At 45.8% G+C, this 14,588-nt stretch overlaps 1 protein-coding gene across 6 annotated transcripts in view; it reads left to right on the forward strand.

Annotated features, from left to right (window-relative positions):
* DAPK2 (death associated protein kinase 2) overlaps positions 1-14,588 on the forward strand; it is a 118,817-nt gene that overhangs the window by 21,443 nt on the left and 82,786 nt on the right. For 4 of the 6 annotated variants that reach the window (XM_039865337.1, XM_039865335.1, XM_039865334.1 and 1 more), the window contains exon 2: positions 2,269-2,372. In XM_039865337.1, coding sequence (XP_039721271.1) covers positions 2,281-2,372 — 92 coding nt within the window. In that variant the 5' untranslated portion in view covers positions 2,269-2,280. Of the gene's footprint in view, positions 1-2,258; positions 2,373-14,588 lie in introns of those variants that run through there. The other 2 variants (XM_039865336.1, XM_039865341.1) reach the window with 2 other exon arrangements.

Raw genomic sequence — 14,588 nt, forward strand, 5'->3', positions numbered from 1 at the left:
TTTGAGGCACTAGGAAGGTGGACCTCCCTTGAAAAGGACCCTGCTTGAGCTGAGATATGGTAGGGGTGAAAATTCTAGAAGCCAGGAAGGTGAGTTGAGGCCAAACCGATGGCTCAAGTTTGTCCTTGGGGGCTCCCCTGCCCCTACCCTGACTACCCAGAATGTGGAGCCCAAGGAGCTGGGAGCTGAGGCTGCTTCAAATCCAGCTCAGCTCCTGCTAGCAAATGGCCCTGGCCTTGTTGTGCCCAAGGAGAATCTTAGCTGTTCCTGGGACCACTCTGGGTATCTTCTAACAGAGCTTTTGGAATTTTCTTCTTCCATTTAGCTGACTGAAGTTAGAACCTTCCCTTCCTCCGCCCCACCGCCCCGCCACCTCCACCCAAGACCCTGACCCAAACAGTTTATTTGGAAGGATTTTTTAAGCACAAAGAAGATGATGGGTAGTCGTCCTGCCACCCTCTGGGCTCCTCTCAGGAGATTTGCCAGGATGAGGGTGGGGCGTGATGAGGAGTGCTTGTTGAGCTTCTGATGCTGGTCAAGCCAAATTTGCCAGGAAGATCCCCAAACCTCTTCTCAGAAAGGAATGGAATTGATTATCTCAATGGCTGTGGGAAGTAGAAACAAAGAGTAGCCTGGGATGAGTCAAATAATAATAGTAATAATCATCCTTATTTGCTCAGCAGTTTATTCCCTTATCACAATGGATCCTCACACAGATGTGCGAAGTAGGTGATATAGATGATATCACCCCTATTTACAGATATAGGGAACCAAACGAGGTTCAGGGAGGGTGCCAACTGGCTGTGAGTCACACATATGCCCAGACTAGCCTAGAACCAGGGCTCTTAGAGCCTGCTGTTTTTAGTATCCCATGCTCACCTGGCCCTGGCCTACCACAGAGTGAAGACCAAGTAGGGAGGAGGATGTGTGATGGACCATGAGCGCTGATATGCAGGAGGTCGGCAGGCGACCCCGAGAGTCAGGGTGTGTGTGCCTCAGTGGAAGGGAGGAAGGCTGGTGGCATCTTGGTAACAGAGCTCTGGTTTTCAGAGGGCAAAGGTGAAGGAAAGAGGGTGAAACATACACATTGCCTGAGAGTCCAGCCATTTGGCATTGACAAGATGCATCTTTATGTAATGGTGCCTCTACCCAGCCTGGTGAAAACAGTCTTTTGGGGTTCATGGTGCCTGGGCGTGGTTGGTATCTGATTGGCAGGCAGAAGAAAAACTGTCATCACTAGCCAAAATGAGCTCTGAGAGGCCTGTGTTCATGACTCTTATAAGACACATCCACAGGCAGCTGGTATTATCTTTGTGATTTGCAGGCTGTCTCCTGGGCCCTGCCCTTGGGGTGCTGTCCAGGGTGGCATGTGGTTGTCCCAGGAATGTATGAGCTCCTTGGGGCAGGGTGATGATCCCACGGCAAGATGAAAACAGTCTCTCCTAGTAGAGTGGTGAGTGCTCCCCATGGCTCAGGGTTGTCCCATGGTTCTCACTAAGGTGCCCTGGGCAGGCAGAGTTAGTTAGCTCCATCTTACAAATGAGGAAACTGAGGCTTCTCTGATAACAGATGAGGTCATAGAGCTAGCTGTGGACAAAACTGAAACTAGAACCTCAGGCTCCTGACTCCTGATGCCTGTTGTAATTTGTCACTCCATTCCCGCCCACCTTTCCCTTGGGGTGATGAGTGAGAGTTTACGAATAAATTGGTTCAGACTCGCATTCGGTGGCACAGCCCCTGAGGGAGCTGAGATCATGACAATCCCTTACCTTTCAATTATATTTTATAGGTTACAAAATAATTTCATTATTTGTGGTTGGTTTTTTTATAGCGTCGGCCTCTTTTACAGACAAGGAAGCTTAGTCTTCCACAGTTTAAATAACTTACCCAAGCAAAACTGGGACTCGAACCCAGATCTTTTGACTCAGAAACGAGTGCTTTACCTCCTACATCACGGCGGCTTCTTTTCTCAGTGGACCTGAATTTCCTGAGAACAAATTTCGAAGTTGGGATAGCTCTGTTTCTCTGAACTAGTTCAGAACAGATCTGAAGAAGTAAGGACTCTTTATGTCTCCTTAACAAATCTGAATTAATCTAAATCAAATAAGAATTATACAGTGTCAGTAGGTCATAGGAGAGGGCATTTCTTGAGGAACTAGGGCTGTGGATCATTGTAAAATTATTAAGTCCCTTCAGCCGATTACTTTTAGGGCAGACTCTTAGGCTTGTGCCAGTTTACACATCTGTCCTAATCTCAGGTGTCTTCAGTTTCAGGCCTCTATGCTCCAGGCCTCAATGAGGAGCCCAAACATGGAGACTTTCAAGCAGCAAAAGGTGGAAGACTTTTACGACATTGGAGAGGAGCTGGGAAGGTAAGAGGCTGTGAGAGGTGGAGGGGATGCAAGATGGAGCCAAGAATACGCTTCTCTTGGTACACCTGCCAGTTGATCTCATAGGGCACGAGCTTGTGGGAAGCTTTTAAAAACAATCCTGAGGTTTATTCATCTTCACAGGTGGCTCTACAAATAGTCATCCCTGGAAATAAAACCTTGCCAGAGGGGCTAGAATTGTCGAGTTCTGGGTATTCAGTATATTCTGGCTAAGAGTTATGGTGGATCCAAATGATTTTTAGTTTATCTGTTACTTTTCTCAGAAAGCCCTCTTTAGGCTCTGGACTGAGACCTGACCCGTGGGTTTTCTTCTCCGAGCCCCAATTGGCATTCTCCATGGCTCCCAGGATTTTGTTTCATAAGCTCAGAGCCTGAATGGGAGGTGAAGTAATCCTCCTGAAAGTGGATTTGCATTGAGTAACAAACCACGCGAACCTAGTCGTGAAGATTCCCAGGATCTGAGTTATTGGGTGCGTTTTCAGGTTTGCTAAACCCAGGATGCAGCCGGTGTTAACCTCTGAGATTTGAAAATAGCTACTGTTTGGGGAGAAACGAAGAATTTCCAAAGCACTCTTTTTGCCTTCCGTTTCTAACAACTGCTAATACTTAGATGGTGTTTTACTGAAGTTTAATTCTCACAACAATGCATGAAATGGGAATTATTTTTACTCATGTTTTCCAGATGAGGAAACTGTGGTCCAAAGCATTTAAGCAAGTTGCCCAAAGTTGCTCAGCCGGCAAATGACATAGCCATGGCCCGGCCAGTCCAGTTTGTAACTGCATACCTGTTGTGCTGTCCCCTATGACCACAGCACTTGCACACTCACACTTGCTCACCAATGCACCAGCCTCACTCTTTCATACACCCAGCAGAGTAAAAACCTGGGAGTTTAGGGTCTCCACTGTATCCAAGAAACAAAACACGATGCGTTTCCCCTTTATAGAGCTCTCGAGTCAGGACTAATTCTTTACTTTCTTTTAAAGACAAAGCAGAAAGAGCTTCAAAGCTAAAGCCTTACTCTGAGAAGAATGAAAGAAAAAGTTGCTTCAAGTTTAGGCATTGCTAGTCCTGGGTGACTGGTCGGCTGGCTGGATAGGGGCAGAAGTGATGCAGAGATCCCAGAGAGGGATGACTCCTGCGCCTTATGTCAGAGACCATCTGACACTGGCAATCTGGGGCCTGGTGAAGGGGTAGAAGGAGGACAGGCTGGGGGTGGTCAGTTGGAGTCTGCCTCTGAATGGGAAGCCAGGTTCTCTTTATCTCAGGCACTTCTCCTGACCTCGGTGACACCAGGGAGAAAGTTGGATCCTCAGCAGCAGATCCTGCCAATGGCATTTGATTTGGTGGCCTCACCTCAGCCATGTCCTGTGTGTGTGTGTGTGTGTGTGTGTGTGTGTGTGTGTGTGTGTGGATGGGGTGTCTCTGCTAAGTACTATGGGTACAAAGATAAGAAGGACATAGTTTCTGCCCTCTTAGAGCTCCAGCTGGCAGTGGGAGCAGCTGTGCAGATGACAAGGGCAGAGTTGGATGGGACTAGTGTTTCAGTGGGCTGAGAACTGAGAAGCTGGGTCGGGGAGACTCTGAAGAAGGAAGTAAAAGCAGTGTCTGGGGGAATTCATCTATTATTCCTTCCTAGTCTTGTCTCTCCCCCATTCCGTGCATCAAGGCTATTAAAACTGAAAGAGATCTCATGTTTTCTGGTCCTCCCTGTTACAGGGTGTGAAGGCCCCATGTACCTCACAGCCTGGGGAGCCTTAAAGGCACCCTGCCTGCTTTTCTAAAATAGTAACTGGACATAGGGTGGTTAAGAGGTAGCAGAGGTCTGAGGCCTTTGGAATGGTTTGATATCCTAGGTTTTGTGGTCTAGCAGTCATATGAGCTAGAAGGCCATTAGAGGTTCTTTCTAAGTGACCCTCCATCTGATAAATAAGGAACTGAGGCTTAGAGGGGGAAGGTCTTACCTGGGGCCATAAACTGGCTGGAACTAGAGCTACCTCCGGATGACTGCTTAGCTTCTGAAGGGACAGTTCTAGCTTTCTCTCTTCCCCTTCTTTTCTTCACTTAACATACTATTGAGGACCTACCGTGAGCCAGGCACTGTCCAAGGCAATGGTAAACCAACAGACACATTCTTGCCCTCATGCAGCTTATGATCCGTTGGTGGAGAAAGGCACTAAACAAGTGAATAAGGGAACATAAAAGGATAAATCGTTATAGTATGGCTTAAGGGCTATGAAAGGAGAGAGCAGGATGCTCTGAGAGAATAAGGGGTGTGGGTTAGACTGGGTGGTGAGGGAAGACCGCTCTGAGAAGTGACTATTAATTTGAGAACTGAGGGGTTAGTATGCAAATAGAGGCAACAGTGTGGATATAAACCCCCGAGGGGAAGGGCTTGAGATGCTGGCAGGAGGCCAGTGTGGCCTCCGAATGGGAGCTGCCGGTGCTAGATAAGGTTGGAGACATAGGTGGGGGCCAGATGCAGCTGGCAAGTTCCCTGTCAACACAGAGTAGAGAAGAGGTTTGGCCTTAGGGGCCATACAGATTGGGGTTGCAGCCCCTTTCCTAGCTGTGCAACCTTAGGACAACTTATTCAACCTGCCTGGGCCTCAGTTTTCTTACTGTAAGATAGGAATAATAATAGTACCCACCTCACAGTTGTGGGGATTAAGAGAGATACTGAGTCTGTGGTGTCCCTCATAGAGCTGGGCACAGGGTAAGTGCTCAATGAACAAGAGCTTCTGGCCTTTGAAGTAAGTTTGGGGCATCAAAGCCCTGCCTCCCATTTACGGAGCCAGGGAAGGTGTGGGATTCTGCAGGAAGAAAGCTGGGACAGGGGTCATTCTTATTTTGGGGAGAGCTGTATGTAAATCTGCTTCCTTGACTATCAGCGACTATCCTAGCCTGCTCTCAGGGCTGTCTCGTTGATTTTAGGTCCTCATTAAGTCCTTCGTATGCAAAAATAAAAAATGAATAGCAGTCATTTTTCATTCTTACTTGTACTGATGGAAGAAGCTCACAATTATAATGTTGGGCAAAGGAAGCCAGATTTAAATAGACCATACTGTATAATTCCGTTTGTGTAGAGTTCAAAACAGGCAAAATGAATCAGATGTGCTAGAAGTCAGAATAGTGATTATCCGGGGAACTAGTGACTGGAAGGCGGCACAAGTGGGATTTCTGGGGCATAAGCATTGTTCTGTTTCTTGACCTGGGTGCACATTTCACTCATTTCATGAAAATATATAAAGCTATTCATGTACATGTGCATTTTCCTGTAGGTATGTTATACCTTAGCTAATACCATGTGTTAACCAACAAGGAATCTTTAACTCCAACCCCTGCTCTGGTCTGGTCCCTCAAGCACATGTTTCTGATTCCTTTGGAGGGCCTTGTCTGTCCTTGTCCTAAAAGTAAGAGAACATCTGGGAGAAAAGCTGCAGAATCCAGCTTTGGGTGGGAACAGCGTGCCCTGGCTGGAGAGGCCTGCGCTCGGCAGGGACTACCCCTGACCCTGTGCGTCTTGCCTGATTTCTGGCTCGCAGAGCTGAATGCAGACACTTGGCTGCACTCATATTTTGACACCAGCCTGCTAGGGATGCTGGAGCAGTTGGAGAAATGCTGGCCTGCAGGTTCTGGACTCTCCCAGCCTTGGTAGCCACCATAGGGATGAGCAGGGGGATATTAGAATAGGGCTCATAAAGGGAAACCCATCCAACCCCTCATTTTATAGACGATGCTAAGACCAGAGAGGGGAAGTAACTTGTCTAAGGTCACATAGTGAACTGGTGATAAACCAGGGTGGGTACTGGCCTGACTCCTAGTCTAGGTCTCTGGCCACCACACCATAAAGACCCACAAAGCACAAACTCAGTTTATACTTTAATTTGAATGCTCTGGGGAGTGAGAGAGAATATATGGTAGGGTCGTCTTTTCTGTTTGAACTTGAGGGTAGAGTAGCAGGGTCAGAGTCAGAAGGTGAACATTGGGAAGGAGTGATGTTCCCCAAGGGAAGGGCACCGGTAGACAGGCCCAGTGATGGGTACTGTATGCCCAAGGAAACAAGGTAATTTAACGTAAGCAGCATGTAATAATCGGTGGTTTCTTCTTTCCTATACTTCTGTTACTTTACTTAGATTATCAGATTATTATATTAACATAAAATCATAAAATGTTACTGGCCAACTAGATCTCAACAAGAATTTAGTCCAAATCTCCATGTTATAGACAAAGAAAGTGAGACCTAGAGATGCGGAAGTGATTTGTCCAAGGTCACAGAGCAAGCAATATTGGAGGTGGAACTTAAAAGAGCTTTTCAGCTACAATGTGCTAGTTTAAACAAACAGACAAAACTATTTATATGCATATTGAACTTTTATCCACGGCCCCCACCTCTCTGGGGGAGCTTACCTCACCATTACCATACACATCCCATCCTCCTCCTCCTCCTTCCTTGGCGAAGATAGTGGCCATAAGCCCAGCTACTTACAGGAGGCTCACACGTGCAAGGCACCCTGCTAGGTACTTAGCCCACAGAATCTCCTTTTGTAGAGACAGAAGCCTTGGGCCAGGGAGAGATCCACTGCTCTCAAGCTTCATTCTTTCTGTGAGCTGAAGAATTCCTTAGGATGGCCATATTGATAGGGCCGCCTGCCAGACCTGTCTCCCAGTGGGGTCCTCTGTGGTTAAGATTACCTGTTACACATTCTGCTTAGCCAGGGCAACCTCTTTTGGGAGAGAAACAAAAACCTACAAAAATTGTGTAGAGCTTAGATTTATCCAGGTTGGGTGCTATAGGCCAGATAGCCACAAAGCACTATAGAATAGTAATAGGTGTTTGGGTTTGTCTGTCTCAGTCCTTGGGAAAAGGGTTTCCAAAATGAACTCTGAAGCAAAGGGACTTTTACTATTTCTTTTCAAATAATAAAAAAAAAAGTATAGAAGCTGTGCATGGCAAATAGTATAAAGTTATGAAGGGTTAAAGTAAAAAACAGAATCTCTTTGCTTTTCTTCCACATCTCACACTCACAGGTAGACTTTGATAATTTTCTTCTGTTGCTTTTTAGAACTTTTCTAAGCAAGTGTGTACATGGTGGACCCAGATGGGATCACGCGACCATAACAATCTACAACTTGCTTTTTTCACTTAATGAAATACATTGAATATCTTTTTACAGCCATGCACATAGATCTATGAGACTTATTTTGGGTGTGTGTGTTTTTTTTAATAAAAAATTTAAGAAGACAGATTAGCAGCCTTAACACAGGAGCTATTTTTATTTCTGTCTTACCTTCTAATCTTTCCATGGCTATTTCTCACATCCACACATCCCCTCCGCTTTTGTGTCTACTTGAGGTACACATATGCTCAGAGTTAACATTTTCCCAAGTGCTAAGCTGCCGGAGCAGGTCAGGGAGGCCAAGGGGAGCAGGAGCAGCGTTCAGGGCGCTGGGTTGCCCAGGGACAAGATTAGACCTATCCTGTCTCACATTTGTTTATACTGGGCTGTCAACTCTTTGAAGGTTGGTCCACATCTGTTCTCCTATTTTGAGCATCACTACAGCTCTGAGACAGAGTTCTGAGATCCTCAAAACTTCTGTCATTTCTCTCTGCTCTTGCCGTTCCCTCACTCTCAGAAAAATTAAACATTTCCTTCAAGGTCGAGACCAAATGCCGTCTCCCTGGCTAAGCCAGTCATGACCAACCCCATCCTACCCCACCTGCTTTTGTTGATTTAATTACCTCTTATTCTGGTCTCACATCTCTATTAAGTGCTAATGTCATCATACCTCATGTTACACAAAAGGGTTCACCTGTTCATCTTCCCTGCTAGACTGAAGGTTCCTCTAGACTGGGCTCCAGCGTACTTCATCTTTTATCCATCCATTCCCTCTCCCCACCCTCATAGTGTCCAGTCCAGGCCTTTTCTACTTGATAAGTGCTCAGCTCCCACAGAAACCCATCAGTTAAGTGCAGAGCTGCCTGGAACTGGCCTTGAGTTAAATCTGAGGCAGAAAACCTCAGCCAAGCCCCCGGTCGCCTTGGAACCCATGAACATCTAGGATTTCCCAAACACACGGTGGGAAACAAAACACAAAAGTTATCTCCATTTCCTGGACACACATTCTTGTATTTAATTCTTGTAACACCCCATAAAGCAGTTATTATTTCTATTTTTAAGATGAGGAAACTCAATATCTAAAATGTTAAGTAACTGGCTCAAGAAATATAGATCTACTTTATGAAGAAGAAGCCATGTGGGCAATTCCATTTTGTGCAACATAGCAAATCTCAGAGAAAGTCAGAAATAAAAGGCAGAAACTTCTCTGGTCAGAGCCCTGCCTATGCCTAGGCTGGGATTTTGTGTTGCTCTGACACACACACGTTTCTGATTCCTGCTGCTAGAAAGTGAAAGTGACCGACATATGTGAAGTATCTTTCACCCTCATGTCAGTGTCCGTGTCGAGTACTTCCCATCCTTCTAGAACAATGTGAGCTGGACCACATTCCCACTTCATAGATGAGGAAGCTGAGGCTCAGAGAAGTTATATAGTGGCCTCTTGTCACTCACACCGAAAGCCTTCCTTGTCACCAGCACCAAGTTTGTCTGTGCTAGACCCAGGGAACTCTCAAGGTTAGTGGCAAGGGAGACTTTTGGAGCATAGCCGCGCCCTAAATAAGTCCGTGGTTTCCAAAAGGTGAGTGTGTGCGGATGAGTATGTGCATGTCTGTACTCTATGTCATTATCACACTCCGATGACTCTTCCCAGGCACCCATTGTGTGATGGCCATCATGAGGGGTACAGGAGATTTAGGGGTCAGGCCTTGCCCCAGAAGAGCTTAAGGCTCAGTTGGAGCACCAGGGGTCCTCTCTTCAAAAGCTAATGATATGAGAAGATGGAACAAGTCATGAGCTACTAGGAGGACCCCCAAAACATGTGCTCTTAGTTCAGAGGAGGAAGCTATCACTTTGGGTGGGGCAACTCCCACAGGCTAATCCGGGAAATGGCAGGTAACCACCTTAAGGTAAGAAAGGGCTTTGCCAGCACTGAGGAGCAGCAGGCCTGGACTTGGATAAGAGGTCATGTGGAGAGGGTCGAAGGGATGGGGCTGCTGGAGGACAGGTGACTGCAGAGGGCCCTGGATAACAGAAGCCATGGATAAGGGAGAGAGGCGCTTTTCTTACCCTTTGTTAGGAAAACAAAGCACAAAGCCACTCAAACAAAGTGGCTGCATTGCACATGCTTCAGTCAGAAGCTGGCACACACAGCAAATCGCTTGCCCTGAGGGGTATGTCTCATTGAGCTCGGTTTGCATTATGAAAACTCTTAAGAGCTGGAGGGAGGTATTGTGTGGGATTATTGAAACCATTGTATACCTATTTCTATGGTATACACTTTCTTCTCTATCCCCAGCACGTACATTTTGTGGTGTTTTTTTGACTCAGCATTGTTTTACTTATATCTTTTATGTGTTCAGTGTCCATATAATTTAAAACATTTTTTGTTTCAAAATAATTTCAAATTTAATTGAGAAGTTTTCAGAATAACAGAACTTTGATACACACTTTACTCCGATATGCCAATTTTAACATTTTGTCACTTTTTCTCTCTCTCCTTCGCTCCCCCCATCTCTCTTCCTGTTCCTCTCTCACCTTCCTCCCTTCCTCCCTGCCTCCTTTCCTCCTTCTTTCCTTCCTTTCTCTCTGTCTATCTGACTATCTGATAGTGTTTCCGAACCATTTGAGAGTCAGTTGCCCACATTATGCCTCTTTATCCTTAAATACTTCATTATGTATCTCCTAAGGACATGGATATTCTCTTTCATAACCACAGTACAGGTTTCAAATTCAGGACATTTAACTCTGATAATATTCCCATCTAAACTCTCATCCTTGTTCTGATTTTGTCGATTTTCCCCTTCGTGTGCTTTACAGTAGTTTTTCTCCCTGAAGACCCAGTGCAGATCATACGTTGCATTTGTTTGTCATATCTCTTTAGTCTCACTCTATCTGGACAGTTCCTTCGCCTTTCTTTGGCTTTCATGACACTGATATTTTTGAAGAATACTGGCCTTTTAAAAAAATAAATAGATATAGTCCATATGCTTTTGTTAACTTGATAATACATAGACATTCCTAATTTACTTAACTTTCCCCTAGTGTTAACTTTCCCCTTTAGTGTTTCTCGCCACTAAAAATAAGTGTTTCTTCAAATATATTTGTCTAATTTCCTCTTTCTGCCTTATTTCCCAGAGGTGGAAAACCAGGTCAAAGGTTATGACTGATTTGTGTAATGGTGGAAACTGAAAATACTGAACCAGGTCACCAGCATGCGCTTATTTCCTTATGGTTTTGCCAATAGTCTTCCTTTGTTTTTGTGTATTTTTGGTAGTTTAACAGTTTTATAAAGATACAGTACTGTTTTTGCTTTGTGGAAATTTAAAGTGGTTGAAGTTTTCTGTTTCTTTTTAAATTCTAATCCTTATTTTTTCTGCTACTTTACATTTTTTTCATGGTGTTTACATCTCATTTTCAGTCATTTTCATGGATAATTTGAAGTTCCAATAGCAATGCAAGGTGAATATAATACTTCCTATTTTATAAGTGATGGAAATGAAGTCCAGGAAACTTACCTGACCAGGACCAGAGACATAGCTCTTCCCTGTAGACAGATGGTGTTGTCTCCTTTTCCCCATAGGCAAAGGGGATTCAAGGTCTTTTAGGAACTCCTGAACTCCAGCAAAGGGTTCCACTTCTTTGTTTCTACCTTCAGAATTCATAAGAAAGCTTTCTGAGACTGCTGTTGGGAGAGGAGCTGTTTGGGGAGGGGGTTGCTTTGTAGGCAAAGGAGAGAGCTGTTTCCCTCCCTGGGGAGAACAAAGTGTGGGGGATAAGAGCTGAGGGCAGTGGTAGGAGTTAGGCTCTGAGGTACCCATCACCTCAGCTGTAGTCAAGCACCCCAGGTCTCTGGCAGTGCTGAAGGGAGGTGTAGGAGACCCTGCAGCTTCCAGGGCTTCTCACAGAGGTGATAACTGCAGCCTTCAGAGCCTCTCTTCTCGAAATTGTCCCAGACCCCAAAGCAGCCTTCAACAGGTTTTAGAGCCAGAGAACTTTAACAGCAAGGGCTCCTACAATGTCTTGTCTAGGGGATGAAAAACTATAGCCCTGTGGCCATATCTGTCTGCCACCTGCCACCTGGTTGTGAATGTCCCTGGAGCTAAGAATGAGTTTTACAGAGGAGCAGGTCAATAGATTCGATGATAGGGAACACAAACTTTGGATCCCAATTAAGCAAAATATTTTCTCCCAACCAAAAAAAAAAAAAAAAAAAAATTTCTTTCTTCTCATTGGGAGATCCGTATTACAAAAAATAGACAAAACAAAACAAAATAAAACTCAACTTTTATTATATTTTTAACTTTATCAATTAAAAATGTGTTGAAATTTGGTTTTCTCCTTTGTTATTTAAGTACCTATATAATATACTTGATTTTGTTTCTTGGCTCGCAGTGCCTAAAATATTTACCATCTGGCCTTTGCCCATTCCTGGTCTACTTCAGTAGAGTTTACTATTAAGCAGAAAATCTTTTAAAAATTAGATTTTTATAGAGTGGGGAACAGGATACAAACAGATCAAAGTGAAGATGTAGTTTTGGAAAATGAGGAAGAAAGGGTAGGCACAGGCCCACCAGCCCCCTCCCCTCTCACATCCCATGAGGGACATCTTAGAAGCCCAGTTTCAGAGCCACTGCTCACTTAGGCCAATCCTGTTCTCTTCAGGGAGTGCCAGGGTGGGAAGAAGGGAAAGGAGCTTTCTGACCGAGGGATTAGGGATTGAGTATCTTGCATGGGAGACATTTGAGTATCTTGCACTAGGCACAGGGGACATTTCCTGGTTTAATCTTTTTGCAGCCCTAAGGGATGGTAAGTATTTCTCCCATTTTGCAGATGAGGAAGCTGAAGGCTACAGAACTTAAGTAACTTGCCAGTGTAAGTATCACAGCTGGACTTTAAACCCATGACTTTTGACTCCTGGTCCAGGGCAATCTTTAAGGTGCCAAGTTGCCTAGGATTTTCTTTCTGCCTGTGACCCTAGAGGCCCCTCCAACATTGTTGTTCAGTGCTCTTGGTGGTTTGCTGGACAATCTGCTGAGAACCAAGTTGTCCTGTGTCTAATCCACCTCCAAGGCCAGATCTGTTTCCCTGTCTACCCACACCCACCGGCATGTAGCCCTGAGGCCTGACTCAGGACCCTAATCTTGAATCCTGAGCTGCTGGCCCCTGGTAGCTTGGCCCCAAGGCCTGGAGGGTGATGAAATATCCTTCCCTTCTTGGGATGAGGTTTATTTGGCACCCTGAGGCAGGGCCCACCAGCTGGAGAGGAGAATTTAGCTGCCGAGGGGCTGCAGTGTGGCTCTAGGAGGCGAAGTGTTCCTACCAGTTTTTTGGAGGAGCCTGCCTACTGAGAGAGGAGACAGAGGGGAGAAAGGCAGTTGAGAGAGGAGGCAGGGAAGGGCACCTGAGCCATTTCTGGCAGGAGGAGGGGCTCCAGGGAGGAGGCTGCCGAGCCTTAGCCTGGCGGTGACTATGCCCTGGTTTGACCCTCCCTCTGCTACTGTGAGCTGTTGGACCTCAGGGGGCAGCTTTGCTCTCATAGGTTCTGTTTCTTCATTGTAATGATCCCTGTCTCACAGTGTTTTTGAAATACCACATGTTTTCCAGCCTTCTGGGGTCCCATCTGTTAATGTCCAAATAAGAATAATGAGCATTCCATTCGAGGGCAACAGGAAGTCCTGTTCCCGACCCAGCCTTTCTGATTCTCCCCGGGGAGTGCTCATATCCTCCTCTACGCCTCAGGTCCTTGAACTCAAGGACCCCTTCTTCCTTTGAGACAAAGCTGTGCTCCCTCTGTGATCCTGCCTCAGGTGTGAACTCAGGCCCATTTCTGAGTACCTCTTTCACCACTGAGACCGGTTGCAGAGTAAACTGAGTTTCACGTAAGGCTTGGGGACAGTGAGAGGAATTTCTGCACAGAGAAGTAAATGACTTAAAGTGAGGCAACAGTCACCTCTGCTTCTTTGACTCCTGACCTCTGCCATGATGCGGGACCATGCCCCAGGCCCCAAACCTGCTACCATCCTTCCTACTCACTGCCAAAGGGAGACCCCCATTTCTTTTACATATAGGCAGTTTATTGCTGTTGTGACCTCTCCCTCAGTGGACTCTGGTTCTCTCTTTTCCAGAATCAAAGGCTCTTTAAAGTTTCTCTCAAACAAAAAGCCATCACCGACCTCCCTTCCTTCTCCTTCATTACTGCCACAGACGTAAGTGGCATAGCCTGGCACGAGGGAAGCGCCCAGCAAGTGATCGTAGATATGGACATCATTGTGCTAAAAGTCGTTTTGAAGAGCTCGCAGGGTGGAGCTGGGTTGGGCAGCTTCTTCCCTTTTACCTTATTTAATCAGTGAGATTCCCCGTGTGGGATAGGCAGACAGGTGGGAAGCCGTTGTCTCCATTTTACAGATAAGGAAACATAGGCACAAGGACTCAGTCCCAACTTTAGAGAGCAAGGAGTCCAGATGGGGTAAAGATAAGGCTGTGTGTCTAAAGGGGTTTGTAAACACGGGCTCAAGTTGCAATCTCGAAGAGATTTGTTAGAGAAAGATTTTATAAAGCATCTTCAGAGCCAGCCAACTCTGCAGTGTTTCCAGAGTTTGGGGTCATAAAATTATTTCTGATGTCTCACCCGAACTCTGACATAGGATCCTTTCTGGGGCCCACACATGTCTCTGAGAAAATGTCAGCTCCCTGCTGGTCAGGAAGCACTGCCAGACCCTGGCCAAGCCGGCCTGGCTCCACTGCAACCGCCCTCTTCCATGAGCCCTCTGGTTCCTAGTGTGTTACCCTCTAGGAAGGTTTGTGGCTGGACCATCTCTTTGGGCAGCTGAACCACTCCCCTCAGTACACAGACAAGAATTTGTCCCTCAGGCTCAGGGGTCAAACCTGGGTACAAATCCCAGCTTTACTACAGACTGCCTGTGTGGTCTTGGGCAAGTTACTTTACCTCTCTGAACCTTGATTTTTCTCATTTGTGCAACAGGAGAACATACCACCTACCTTATCAGGCTAGGATTTAAACTTAGATCTCTCCTGACTCTAGGGTATTGAATGAGATTATTACTGAACCACGTAGCACCA

This window comes from Pteropus medius, unplaced genomic scaffold (assembly GCF_902729225.1).
Source record: "Pteropus medius unplaced genomic scaffold, Ma_sr-lr_union100, whole genome shotgun sequence".
In the NCBI taxonomy this organism is placed as follows: Eukaryota; Metazoa; Chordata; class Mammalia; order Chiroptera; family Pteropodidae; genus Pteropus; species Pteropus medius.